Raw genomic sequence first — 12,731 nt, 5'->3', positions numbered from 1 at the left:
AGGTCGAGCTGTTAAGAACAGCAAAAACCAAATAAACAAGCAAACGAACAGACAACTACCTCTGTAAAAAGCTAAACGAAAATAATACACAAAAACTAGTAAACATATATACAGATGAACCAGTGGCAGTTGACGTGCATTCATACCGAACAGAGCCCATACAAATCAATGGTACAATGCAACCGCCTATATAAATATTCACCATCTAGTAGTTTCTGTAAAGAAACGGCATTTGCTGTTTGGCTATGTTCTATAGATACAGCTGCTCTCCAATCCAAACCCCAAAGCAAGAATGCTCAACAAAAAACCCAGATAGCAGTCTCTGTTTAGGGTTTAGGGTTTGACTGCTCTGAAGCTGCGGTTTGGCTGGAGCTCCTTGAGCACCTTTTTGAGTTCAAGAGATTTTGCCTCCTTCATTTTTGCTGTTTTCTTCAACGCCTCCGCTACTCGGTGCTGTTGCTGATTCTCCTTCTGTGCTTCTTTCATCTGCTCTGCAATTTCTGCTTCAATGGCTTTCTGTTCCGATATCTAAAGAAAAGCAACAACACGAACAAACACAACAGAAGCAGCAGCAGTAGCAAGAACCAGCTTTGAACGTAAATCCAAGCAAACAGCCTTGAGGCTGCCTTGTTTACAGTGCAAATGCACAAAACGTTCGCTAGAGGGTACATGGTTTAGGGTTGTGGCGTATATGTATGTTCTAAGGTTTGCGGGTTAAGGTGTAGAGTTAGGAACAAGCCAGAGTAGAGCCCTTCTCAGAGCCGGCAGGTGCTCTGACGAGTGCGAGCATAACCAAACAAGTACTACAGAAGAAATGCATGAGATGCTACTTCTATACGCCTTCACAAGAGTCACATATAGGCACATATCCTCTTTGTTGCTTTTGCAGTAGACAAACAACAGGGATATTCTACTTCCTTCAGAGAACCTGCGCTTTGCTTGCTTCTTCACATTGGGCTGCTAAGTATCAAAGAAGTCCCTTTCTTACTTTCTCTTGCAGTGCTGCTTTTTTTGTGTTCATTTGCTGCTGCTGCTGCTCCACCTTCTCAACCCGAGATGCCAAGTCGCTGCGGGCCCCTTCTAATTCCTGCTGCATCGTCTGCAACTGCAACCGCACATCGCCGGTCTTCTGCGGCAGTAGAGGCAGTAACATCAAAAACAGCAACAGCACAGCATAACCTTACGCCCTCGTGTTTGCCTGTCTTCGTTCTGCTGTGTAAGCCAAACCCAACCAGCACTAGTAGCGGCAGCAGCAGAAGCAGCAGACGCTACAGCAGCAGTAGCAACAGCAGTAGGACACAGATCCTTACGGCTTGCAGCTTCTCTAGTTGGGACTCTGCCTGCTTCAGCTGAGCTCGGAGAGCCTTCACCGTTTTACTGAGGGAGGCCTCCTGAAGTCAAATCGACAGAAAAAGGAACCCTAACAACAACGAACCCTCAACCCAACAAAAGAAAGCCTAGACCAGAGCACCCTCGGACACTGTGGAGCCTTCTCCTAGAGTATACATCCTAAATGTAAACCCTAACTCCTTGCATCTAAAGCGTAGTATTAATCTATAGTCCCCGATCCCCACACGCTGAACTGGAATCCTAAAAACTAAACACTGGAAACTGGAGCAACAATTTTTGGAGGTCCTACGATTTTGTCTTTGTTGGTCTCCAGGTCGTAAATCTCTGCCTCAAGCTTTTTTATCTCCTTTTGAATTTCTTTTTGCTTTTGCTGCACATCGTTCTTTATCTGCTGTTTCTCCACCACGAGCTTCTGGAGCTCCTCTACACGGGCGCGGCTGCAGCCCGTGCCGCTGCTGCCTAGCAGGCGCTGTAAACAGAAACAGAATCTGCTGACAGGGAGAAGATTACGCTATCTTCGAATCGTTTTGGCGTGGGGAAGGGGAACAATAAATGACATGCAACTGGGGTACTATATAATGTTCCTGGCTGATCCATTACTTGGCATCGTGAAGTATACAATGCATGCAAGCAATCCCTCAAAGCACCACAATGGGCAGAATGTTACTTGCACTACACGCATTACAGGACTAAGGGGATAAACGCTAGCACACGCGTCAAGCAATAAATGCATATACATGAGCTCAACGAACAAACAAACACCGAAAGACCTCTGTGTTCTGCAGTTGGTTCTCTGCCAGACGCAGAGACTTCTGAAGACCCGCAGCTTGCTGAGCCCGCGACTGAAGGGGGGACAACTCGGCTTCTACCGCCCTGAGGACAGCAACCAAGCCTCTTTCAAAATTGAGTAGTTGAATTTATGTGTTGACTGGTCAGTTAGCAACAGCAATATATCGAATGATATCAGCAATCACCCAATAATAGCAACAATATCGCAACACGATGGGGCTTGTAAGCCGAAGAATAGCATTAATAGGGCAAATAATCGCTTTAATAAATCAAACATGGCATACGTCATGTAATGACTTTAGTAAATCAATTAATGGCAGCAATAAGCCCCTAAATTGTGTCTTTTATGTGGGGGGAATCACCTACCTGATGCGATTCGCGGCCTCTTCTGCCGCTGTTGTTGCATCTTTGTAGCGCTGCACGCAAATGGTTGCATCACATACAAGGATTAAGTATGGCGCTTGAGGGGTGGCATTGAAGCCATCGCTACTCTAGCTATCTGTCTGCCTGCCTCTCCGCATGAGATATTGCTGCTTCTGCGTTGCCTTCGACCGAAACCTCTTCTGAAGTTTCCAGCGACGCGCTGGAGCTCTGCAACCTTTTTCCGACTCAGCAAGCATTCAGTATCCCACAGGAAGCCCTAATGCCGAAATCCTAGAACGTTAACCCTAAATCCCAAACCCTAATCCGCTAATTTAATTATCGTCTGTCCAACAGACCTTGAACACCAGCATCGTTTGCCGCAAACCCTGCACACTTCCCCCGGACATGACGCCGCCTGTCTGGTAGACATCGCCGTCTGGGGTGGCAGTAGGGAAGGCGAGGCGGTAGTTCTTCTGATAGGTGATCTGAAGCAGACCGAATCAAAAACAAACGAAACATGCAGCACAACCACGCACACACTATACAACAGGCAGAAAACCCCAAAAGGCAACGATGCAATACGACAAAATATGACGACACCCTGTATCCTGAACATTCAACATTTGTGGCAATGCTAGACAAGACACCCCTGAAGGAAAGTTATCCGGCAGCTGTGGTTTCGAGAATTTTAATGCTTTTGTTGTCCCCCAAATCTAAAGCTGAATATCGCAGTAAATCACGTTTCTGGATAATTTCGCTCGCAACTAGCTATGTAAACCTACACTTCCTACCTCGTCATCTATGATGACCTGTTTCTGCTCAAAAGTTCGCTACTTGCTCCAACTACTATTGTTTCTGCCCGGAACAAGGCATGCACGTATATTGCTGTTCGTTACTCTAAAAGGTATTATTTCATCCCAACTGTATTATCCCGCTGTTCCGCACGAAAACATGCAACATCGCTGGTATGCTGTTCCACGGAAGACCTGCGGCGCGCCCAATTATTATCAGCTACAGAATGTCTGTGCCGCAATGTTCACCTTCTGCGCTATGGCTGCAGAGCGGCAAATCAACCCCCCGCCGAAGCCGTACTCTGCCACCTTGGAGTGTCTGTGCCGGTCGTATCTGCAGCAGGGGTCAGCACAAGAAGGAAGCCGTATATCACTGCAGCAGTTCACGAAAAGCAGAACGACAAAACCAACAGACCATTACACCTCTGCAGCAGTCAGAGCCGTATCTGCAGCAGCCGTTCAGAAGAAGACAAACAAACAATAAGTCATTGCAACCGGTGCTCAAGAAGATAACCCAACAAGGAAACCCACTGAATGATAAATTTACGGTAGCCATTGCAGCACGACAGTCCAAAGAGGGATAATCAAAAACGGATCATACACTCCTACATATATCTATCAGGTAAGGTCAAATTTGGAACTGCCATTCAGATTAAGAAGTATGCAGCAAACAATAGATCAACACGCCAACTCAGAATCTCACGAGAACCAGTTTACGGTTGGGGCTGGACAGTACCTACCAACGTCTTTCTTCATGTGTGCCACTAAATCACATCGTACATGATTCCTTAATCATTAGTGCCCTTGTTGCAAAAACTACATCATTCCGGTGGTTAGTCATCACACACTTTAACAATGTGATTACTGCTCTTCAGTGCATTACAAGGGCTTGCAGGTCAACGAACTAACGTTATTTCACTGCAAATGATAACTCATAGGCGGTGCAAAAAGGCTATATTATTTGCCATGCATTTTTTACATCTTTCCCTAATTGTTTTTAGACTCACTCCACCATATCCAGACAACGCAAGACACCCGTTGAGTCTTCGGGGTCGAGACCCACGAGACGGCGGTTGGCCGCAAGAGCCTAGGAAGAAGAAACAGAAGATGCGGGAGCACAAAAAGTAGGAACAAATTAAATAGGTAATTCTGGCACAGCCAAAAAGTGCACAGATGGTGATTAATGAAGCAAATGCATAAAGATGAAGCAAACTGGCGTTAACAGGTCAAACATATGGTGAACGCGCAGCTGCATGACAGACGAGCAAACAAACAGCAATGCAGCACGTGCACTATAGTCTAGTTTGTTGGTGAAATAACCGCATTTGTCGTGATCAAAAATTCATCTAGTTGCAATGGGTGCAATCAACAAACTGATTTGTTGTACTTAAAAGCAGATCCACAATTCATAAGTTCGCCACAGAATATCCTAATGTACCAACTTAAATTAGAACGTCTAACTGCCTAAATGGCTATCGAAAACAAAATATACTTGCAATAGTCACTGACCTGCTGGTCGCACACTCTGCCAACGACGCACTCGGAGATGGGGAGGAGGGTGACACGTCTTCTGCCGCTAGCGAAGTTGTTTTCTTTGAAGATTGCTTTGCCTGCAGGAGGTACTCGATTTACATAGCATATGGAGACCACCCTATACTCTTTGCTGCTTCGGCGTCGGAAAAAAGCAAAAATGACGGCAAGCAATCACTCCAGTCAAATTGCATTTCAAACTAGCAGTTGCAGCGATACCAAAGTTCATCTCGAGGCCTCACTCGCTTCTTTGTCGCTCACAATGATGTATTCGAGCTTTCCGCCCACCAGTACCTGAAGATGAGACAGAGCGGATACTTGATCAGGGTGTCTACAATTCCCTCGCAGTCGAAATATTCTATTTTCTAATGGGGAATTTTAGACACCCTGAGCAGGCTGCAGCAGGCTGCTCCAGCAAACGCTGGCGCACTACCTCTCCCTCTGATGAAGCAGCTGATCACCCAGATGATGAGCTGACGGTGTACTGGCTTTGCTGTTCACTCTATTTGAACCATGGCTGGTGAGGATGCGAAGTGAAAAGTTCAGCAAATGGGGACCTGTAGGAGTTGTTCCTTTCACCTTTACAACAGCACCGAACCGTAGCTCTACTTTCTGCTGATGTCTTGTGCAGTGCATGTATACCTGCATGGCTTTGCTGTAGGAAAGGTACTCCTGCTTGAGATAAACTAACTCAAAGAGCTGCCCCAGCAGACGCGCCGGGTTAAGGCCTCGGGGAAGCCGCACGTCAATCTTAGCCCTGAACGGGCCAAGAAATTCAGAAGGTTGAACGTCGCTGCTGCATCAGCTGTCCGCAGCTGCAGCAGCAAGTGGGCTGCTCTACAACAACAATGCTGGCCACCCTAGAACAACTGCCGGGAAACCTTTAAAAAAAAACAATTTTTCGAAGTACTCGAATCAAAATGGAACGCAGAACTTCTAGTTTGAGCACACACATCAAATGCGCAGATTCAACACTGGAGAAGGCCAACATGCCGTTCGACGGAACAACAGACAAGACCCTTATGAGCAACGACAACACCAGATATTCACACTGAACACTGGAACGGCACAAACAACTCGATTTGAACGATGACAGGAGTCGAGCGGTGACACAAAATATCCAAATTAAACAACACCCAAAACATCTGAGCAGGTACGCAAATGACTAAATGCTCAAATATACAACTCACCAGGCCCGTAGCTCTTGCATGGCCTCCTGAGCTTCCGCCGATAGCACGCGGTATTTCTGCAGCAGGCTCAGTAGAAGTGAAATGCCAGTTCCTTACCACGACATACAAAACTGTTAATAGTAAATCAAGCAGTAAGTCAAATAACAAACGATTCAAAGCAGTTAACAGTCCATAAGCCACAACAAACAAACATAAGAAATCCCGGAGATGGTCAGGGGAGTAAAGTGATGGTTTGTCCTTTGCTGTGCGAAAACAGAAACTAAACAAAACGCCGAGGCACATAGAGAGAGAAAGCGAGAGAAGACGCTGCTTCGTTTACCGCCTCACAACGTGAGAAGGCCAACACTTTTTAAAGGAAGCTCTACCACTAGCCTTTTCACTCAGTGGAGCTTACAACACAAACCGGCGCCTCTAAAGCAGTACAACCGAAGGGCTCCAGCCTATGAAAGTATGCACGTCTAGCCGTACGTGTTGAACAGAACGTGCAGCAAACACCCCACCTCTTGCAGCTCGCCGAGAGTTTTCTGCATTGCAGCAACAGAGCACTCGGTGTTGCCTAGTGCATCCAACTGCATCCGTAGCTGCTGCACCCGCTCCCTCTGTTCCTTTACGTTGGCTTCGTATGCAGCTCGTTCCTGCGACGAATTCGGCAGAAACACCGACAAAAAGAACCAGCAATTCGTCAAGTCTCAAGAAGTGGATATTAGCATATCTGCTGAAGAGCAGGTATGCAAATATGCACGTATCAGTTATATACACCGCGCGAGGCTAACCACCCAACACCAGGTGCAAGACCCTAAGCTCTAGACCCTAACACCTGAACAAGAAACCATAAGACACTCCAAACCTCAAGACCAAAACCCCATGTGTTATATGTTAGCTCCTCGAAAATTGGTATGTGTCATTGCAAGCCGCTTACAGCGCCTGCGTTTTTCTCTTTTTCCGCCAGTTCCTGTAGCTCTGTCTTCAAGTAGTTGATTTCCTGGCTCAGGGAGAAGTCCTGTGCTTCAAGGCGGGCCTCTTCCGACCTGCTGGTCTTAAGAGCCTCGCGAATGGAGCCTGAGGCGCCCACCCCTCCGCTGCAGACGGCCTGAAGCTTGGAGTTGCTTTCTTGCAATTCTTTTTGCATACGCTCAACTTCTTCTGCCAATTGTTCTGCCTGAGCAGCTTCCGCAGAACGAGTTGCCCGAAAGTCCTTCAAAGCAGCCTCCAAACGTGCCGCCTCCTTCTGCTGGTCCTCCACAGAAGACTGCAGCATTTCCAAGTCCCGTTTGCAGCTTCGCGAGTCTGCCTGCAGTCGCGAGACTGCCTGCGTAGCAGCAACAAACACGAATGAAATCGAGACATGAATTTACTGGGTTTCAATTGTGCTGGCTCCTTGAAGAATCAATTCATGCAGCAGTACCATGTCTCCGACTATAGCTCAGGTGAGGCTTGGCATGTTGTTATCTGTATTCCCATTAAGGATAGCGTGGTTTAGGCAGGGGGAAAACACATTTCTTTGGAGGGTTGCACGCTCCAACTACTAAACACCAAATTAAAATCAAAACGTAAATGGACAATTGCACGCACAGAAAAAGTGCGCATGAGCCCAAACGCAACCGAGCACAGTGGGTTAAGATTCACAAACGGAAGTGAACAACATACAGAAGAACCTCAAAGTCCTGTCCTAGCCGTTGTAGGATATTGCGTGGAAGCTGTTAGCTGCAAGGAATTCTAAGGTCTCTTGATACGCTGAATCATGAATATATGGTGTGGCCAATACCATATAAACCGCACAGGTGAACGGCGTGCAGTGGATCCGCTTGCAGGGGAATGACGAAAAAGCGCGCGATAACCCTAAACCCTAGCCCACATCAACAGAAGCACCTTTTCAAGCTCTTCTCTCTTTTGTCTCAGCAGCTTGAGCGGCGCATCCTTTTCAGCTCGCGCTGCCTCCAGGGCCTTCAGCTGTTTCTGTGCCTCCTCGAGCTGCCGATCTGCTTCATCTAGTTCAGCGATTAACTCCGCTCGTCGCCTCTGCAGCTCAGCGAAAGCCTCAGTGCCTTGCTGCACAGTCTGCTTGGCGCTGCGAAGACTCAGACAGAGCTCAACAGTGCCTCCCGTGCAGCAGCCAAACAAGTGTAGTGTTACCGCTGCGTGCATGTACACGCGCTAGTGCTACCCAGTGCCGAGCAAAACGGGACCTAAGGGGATTCTCAGTTGTCGGTAGAACTCAACGGTGCCTTGCTGGAGAGCTGTAAGTGTGTATACAATAGAGGGAGAAGGAGATGGAGTACCAGAAATAGCGGTATGCGGTTTCAAAGCGTTGAAAGTGCTGCAGCGATTCCTTGAGTGTGACGTAGTTTTGATATTCCGTTTTTTCTTTTTGCAGTCTTTCAACATTTGGCTGTATTTCCTCTGACAGGACGTTTTGAATTTCGAGCAACTTTTGTTCCTTCTTTTCCACCAACTTCACCGCGCTTTCGCGCTTAACTTCATACATGCGAGTGCCAGAGACCTCCTCAATCAGCCCCAACAACTCCTTCGGTTTCATGTTGATCACTTTCGTTATTTTGCCTTAACCACACACACGCCAGCAACACACGCATGGTTTCTGCAGGCAACAGCCTAGTGCCTGTTTTATGCACTTGTATAAACATACATAGAGACAAAATTGTCGCCTGCAGGGCCCTAATTGCTTTCTTGCTTTGCCATCTAGATTATTGAAGCATCAATGAATAAATTCAAAGAATAAGATCTTTGCCGCCATAGAAAAGGTGCAGCGTTAACCCAGCCAAGGGGAATGCATCACAGCCACAAAGGCGCTTCCACAGCAAGGCACCGCTCCTCACAAGCAACGGCATCGCAAACCCAAGACTTTAGGCATTACACCCTATGAAAATAATTTAGCACCGGAAGGTAGCGCATGCGCTGCAGTTACAGTTGGCCGCTCCCCATATAGAAAAAGTATCTGCTTCCCCCCCAAACCCCACCCATATTACGTGAAGTATCGTGTGCTGTTGGGAGGAGCAGTGTGAGTTACTCTGGAGAGGAGAGTCGAGGTCCCCTCCTAAACCCCTCAAACCGCTGTAGTGTTTTGGGCATAGGGCTTTGCTTGCCTTGTTGAATCATAAAGTGGGGGCTGTTGATGTTCAACTGACAACACTGAAAGAAGTCGCGGATCTCCTTAACTTGAGCTATGCGGCTGTTTAGAAGATAGCGGTCCCTACCCCCTGAAGCAGAAGCAGCACCGGCAAGGAGGTTTGCGTATAGCGGCATCTAAACGCAAAAGCATGCATTTCTGCATATGCACTTGAATTTATGTAAACATGGAAATATGTATGTGGGTTGAATATTTTTACATTCCGCTAGCAGATGTTTTGATGCGGTGGTGCTGGAAGTGTCTGCGTGGGTTATATACAAATGCATAGCTTCATAGATATCTGTGCAACTGTATCGTTATGCTTCTACATCACTGTTTCTGCATCCATATGCCGCCAAAACATCATGCTCATGCATTTCGATGTTTTTATATGGAGATATCTAGGTGAATATAGCAGACGCAAGTGCAGGTCCGTTTAAAACGTGGTGCACGGGCAGCGAGAGAGAGGAAAAAGGAGAGCGGGAGAGGTGTGCTACTGATGAGAGACAGTCGCTTCCGAGTTGTTTTTGTTCGTTTCTTTTTGAATGCACACGAGGCCCCTCTCACCAATGATTATCTGCCTCGTTATTGATATCTCTCGCATGTCTCTGTAAGGAGGCGGCAACGGATTATTGCCTCCATCAGGGTCGTTCTTCAGCTTTATCGTAACCGTCGCCTTCTGAACGCCAGCCTGTCCTTGTTTGTAGACCAAGTCTTCAAGCCGAGACACCCGTACCTGCATTCAACAAATATACCAAGTAAAAAACGAGCTGAAAGAGTTGAAAACACGCAAACCTAAAATGAGTTAGACACTTTCCATCGGGAACAAATGGGCTTGAGGGAGCGGGTTGTCGCCTTCAAGGGTTCCCCCACGGGGCCTCCAAAGGGAGTTCCAAGGGATCTTTCAAGGGCCATGAAGAGGGTGTCCTTCGAAATACAGGTGTAAAGACGCGTAATTATTTTATATTTTAAGATGCTTCATCATGTCCAGTGGGTGAGTTGCTTTGTGGTGGTTGTGTAAGATGAGGTAGGATGTGTGCTGTTGGTTAAATTGGAACTGCATTAGATGAAAGGGAGGGGGATAATGCCAAATTGCAGCCAGAATAACACAGAGAAAAGCAGGACATAAGGACAAAGACAAGGAGGAAGACAATTATTGAAAGAGCGAGTCGAGTTTCAAGGGGGACGGGAGGAGGCCTTACTAGGGAGTGGTTGGAAATGCCGAGAACGAAACAAATGGAATCCAGGATGTTGGATTTCCCGGTGCCATTGAGGCCAGTGATGGCGTTGAACTGAGGGTGGAGGGGGCCCACGATGACTCTCGAAGAGTAGGACTTGAACCCCTCAAGAACGATCTCGTGAATGTACATCTTCGCAGACAGGCTGGAACAAGAACAAATCCCCAGAAGGTCTGTGCATGCAGGCAGCACCAAGCTGTACGTAGGACGCCCTGTGGTGTATGCAGCGGGCCCTCCGGTGTATACGCGGCTTGCAGACGGCTAGTAGACTACAGGGGGTTGAGGGCTTTGGAGGAAAGTCAAGGCCCTATAGCGTATACACAGGCCACTGGAGTGTATAAAGAGTCCACCTCCTGTTCATTTCCGGTATATATGATGTATACAATACATTTATATGTTTGCTGTAGTCGGTGTGCTTCCTAGGGCCCCAACCCCCGTGCCTGGTGTTCGCAGACAAGTACCCCAACGACAGTCACATGCCGCGTGCAAGTAAACTTCAAGGATTAAGTAGTCAAAACTGCCATGGAAAAAGATATTTGAACTTATTATTAGGATCCAAGGGGACTGAAAAACGATGCAGTTGAGTCCGGTGTCTCCGCAGCTGCCGAAGGCTATGATGAACGACCATGCCGGTGCCCCCAAGGCCTGCAGAAGGCGCCAAAAACGTCGCTATGCTTGCTCATCAATAGTTCAATTTTGATATATGTGCTCCAATATAAGCACAAAAAACAGACAAAAACAACAACTTCGCCCACGAAGAATTGCAGATCGGCTGCTGACGCCACTCCCCCCCCATACCAACCACCCCCCATCTATGTGTAGCCGCTCATTTAACCAACAGCAATTAATTAGGCGAAGCCCATCAACTTTAATCAATTTAAAAAGTCATTGGTAATGTTTTATAGACATTTTCTTTCAAGTTTCGGTGCAATGGGACCTTAAAGATACGCTCTTTTATTCCCCGTCCTGTGTAGCTGGTTCAAAGTGGTGTTCACTTTCAGGTTTGCTGTCAGAACCGCAGCTAATCAAGTATACACATCTAGTGATTTATGCTTAGTCACACAGTTATATGTTTTTCATGCTAATTCGTGTTTTTACTCGTCGGCACTATCGCCTGCGCCTGAACAGCATCTGGTGTGCCTGTATTACTGCTCAACACGTCATGTGGCACGTGCAGTGGTTGAACTTGTTTTGTGCTAATACGATTGTTATTATTATTGTATGTCCATACTATTAGTGGAATTATCATTGGTTCTTACAACCATAATTATCAATATCTGCATATACTGTTACACTAGTTACCCGAAATATTACATTATCCCCCACACTGGTCCGAATTATTCCCACTACAATTATTACTATTTGTAGATATTATTCCCATTATTGCCATCATTTGCCTGAAATAACTCTGAAAAGAAACTCAAGAAACAAGGATGAAGGATACCGCAGTTGTGTGGGGGCGAGCTGGGTGGCAGTTGTTGCCGTTCCGATATCAGACAGCAGACAAACATGTCTCCTACTCGATGCATCGGCAGGTATGCTTGATAAAACACGATATTTGTGCATAACCGAGCGTAGTAAGATGGCATACACGATGACGATGTGCAAGTCAATACGGAAAAGTACACCGTATGGCAAGGTTCTATGGAATGCAACATTATAATGCGTCATCAAATTTCATCATTTTCTGCTTCACGAGCTGCTGCTGCAGCAACCAGGTCCCTGGATGCAGGTATCTGTGTCTGCTCCAGCTCCGCAGCAGCAGCAGTTGCAGTTACCCTTTGCGCCGCAGCAGCAGCAACAGCGGCAGCTGCTGCTGCTGCAGTTGGGAGCTGCTTCAGAACAGCAGCAGAGAAGCCGCACGGGGCCCCTGCTACCCGCCAACCACTGCAGATGATCTCAGAGGATCCATCAGTAGATTGGGTCATACCTGCGTCGTCGAAAGTAACTAAACTGTTCTCCGTTTGGCACGTGGCCATGTCTTCGCATGTCTTCGAACACTTTAAGAAATATACCGCAGCATCGGGTCCGTCCATTAGCCGCCAATTCGGAGATTGCTGAATTAACAGAAACCAGGTATTTGGACACTCCGTGCTGTATAAATTAAGGAGCTTCAGCTGTTTACTGTTTACCGTACTGACATGCCTACAATCCATGCGGGCAGGATCGCACGACTGCCATTTTGCATGTACGCATAAGTATCTACATCCTATATACAAATACATATATAGTCTATAGAGTATAGATATGAGGATCCATGAACGATGCTAGGTGTAGATATGAGGATGCATGAACCAATGCTGATGGCTTATACACAACACATTATGCGCTTCGTACGCATGCAACCTCTTGGCAT

General features: G+C 46.9%; 2 protein-coding genes across 2 annotated transcripts; both read right to left on the bottom strand.

Moving 5' to 3' along the window:
* Positions 1–333: 333 nt before the first annotated feature.
* On the bottom strand, positions 334–10,507 carry EMWEY_00047060 (structural maintenance of chromosomes protein, putative; the record flags this gene model as incomplete). The annotated part of the gene is made up of 20 exons (XM_013479249.1): positions 334–528; positions 989–1,129; positions 1,311–1,391; positions 1,640–1,819; positions 2,121–2,223; positions 2,506–2,555; positions 2,859–2,987; positions 3,543–3,627; positions 4,301–4,380; positions 4,803–4,915; positions 5,066–5,154; positions 5,422–5,580; positions 6,014–6,069; positions 6,514–6,648; positions 6,933–7,322; positions 7,883–8,081; positions 8,293–8,572; positions 9,157–9,228; positions 9,705–9,873; positions 10,340–10,507. 20 exons carry the CDS (start codon positions 10,505–10,507, stop codon positions 334–336), a joined length of 2,874 nt encoding a protein of 957 aa, XP_013334703.1.
* Positions 10,508–12,045: 1,538 nt separating this feature from the next.
* On the bottom strand, positions 12,046–12,411 carry EMWEY_00047050 (hypothetical protein; the record flags this gene model as incomplete). Its single annotated transcript, XM_013479248.1, has 1 exon — positions 12,046–12,411. The coding sequence occupies one exon, from the start codon at positions 12,409–12,411 to the stop codon at positions 12,046–12,048; it is 366 nt and encodes a 121-aa protein (XP_013334702.1).
* Positions 12,412–12,731: the final 320 nt, after the last annotated feature.

Source organism: Eimeria maxima, genomic scaffold (assembly GCF_000499605.1).
Source record: "Eimeria maxima Weybridge genomic scaffold, Emw_scaff1000, whole genome shotgun sequence".
In the NCBI taxonomy this organism is placed as follows: domain Eukaryota; phylum Apicomplexa; class Conoidasida; order Eucoccidiorida; family Eimeriidae; genus Eimeria; species Eimeria maxima.
Note: the sequence above shows the minus strand (reverse complement) of the source record. Positions and strands in the feature narration are given on the sequence as shown.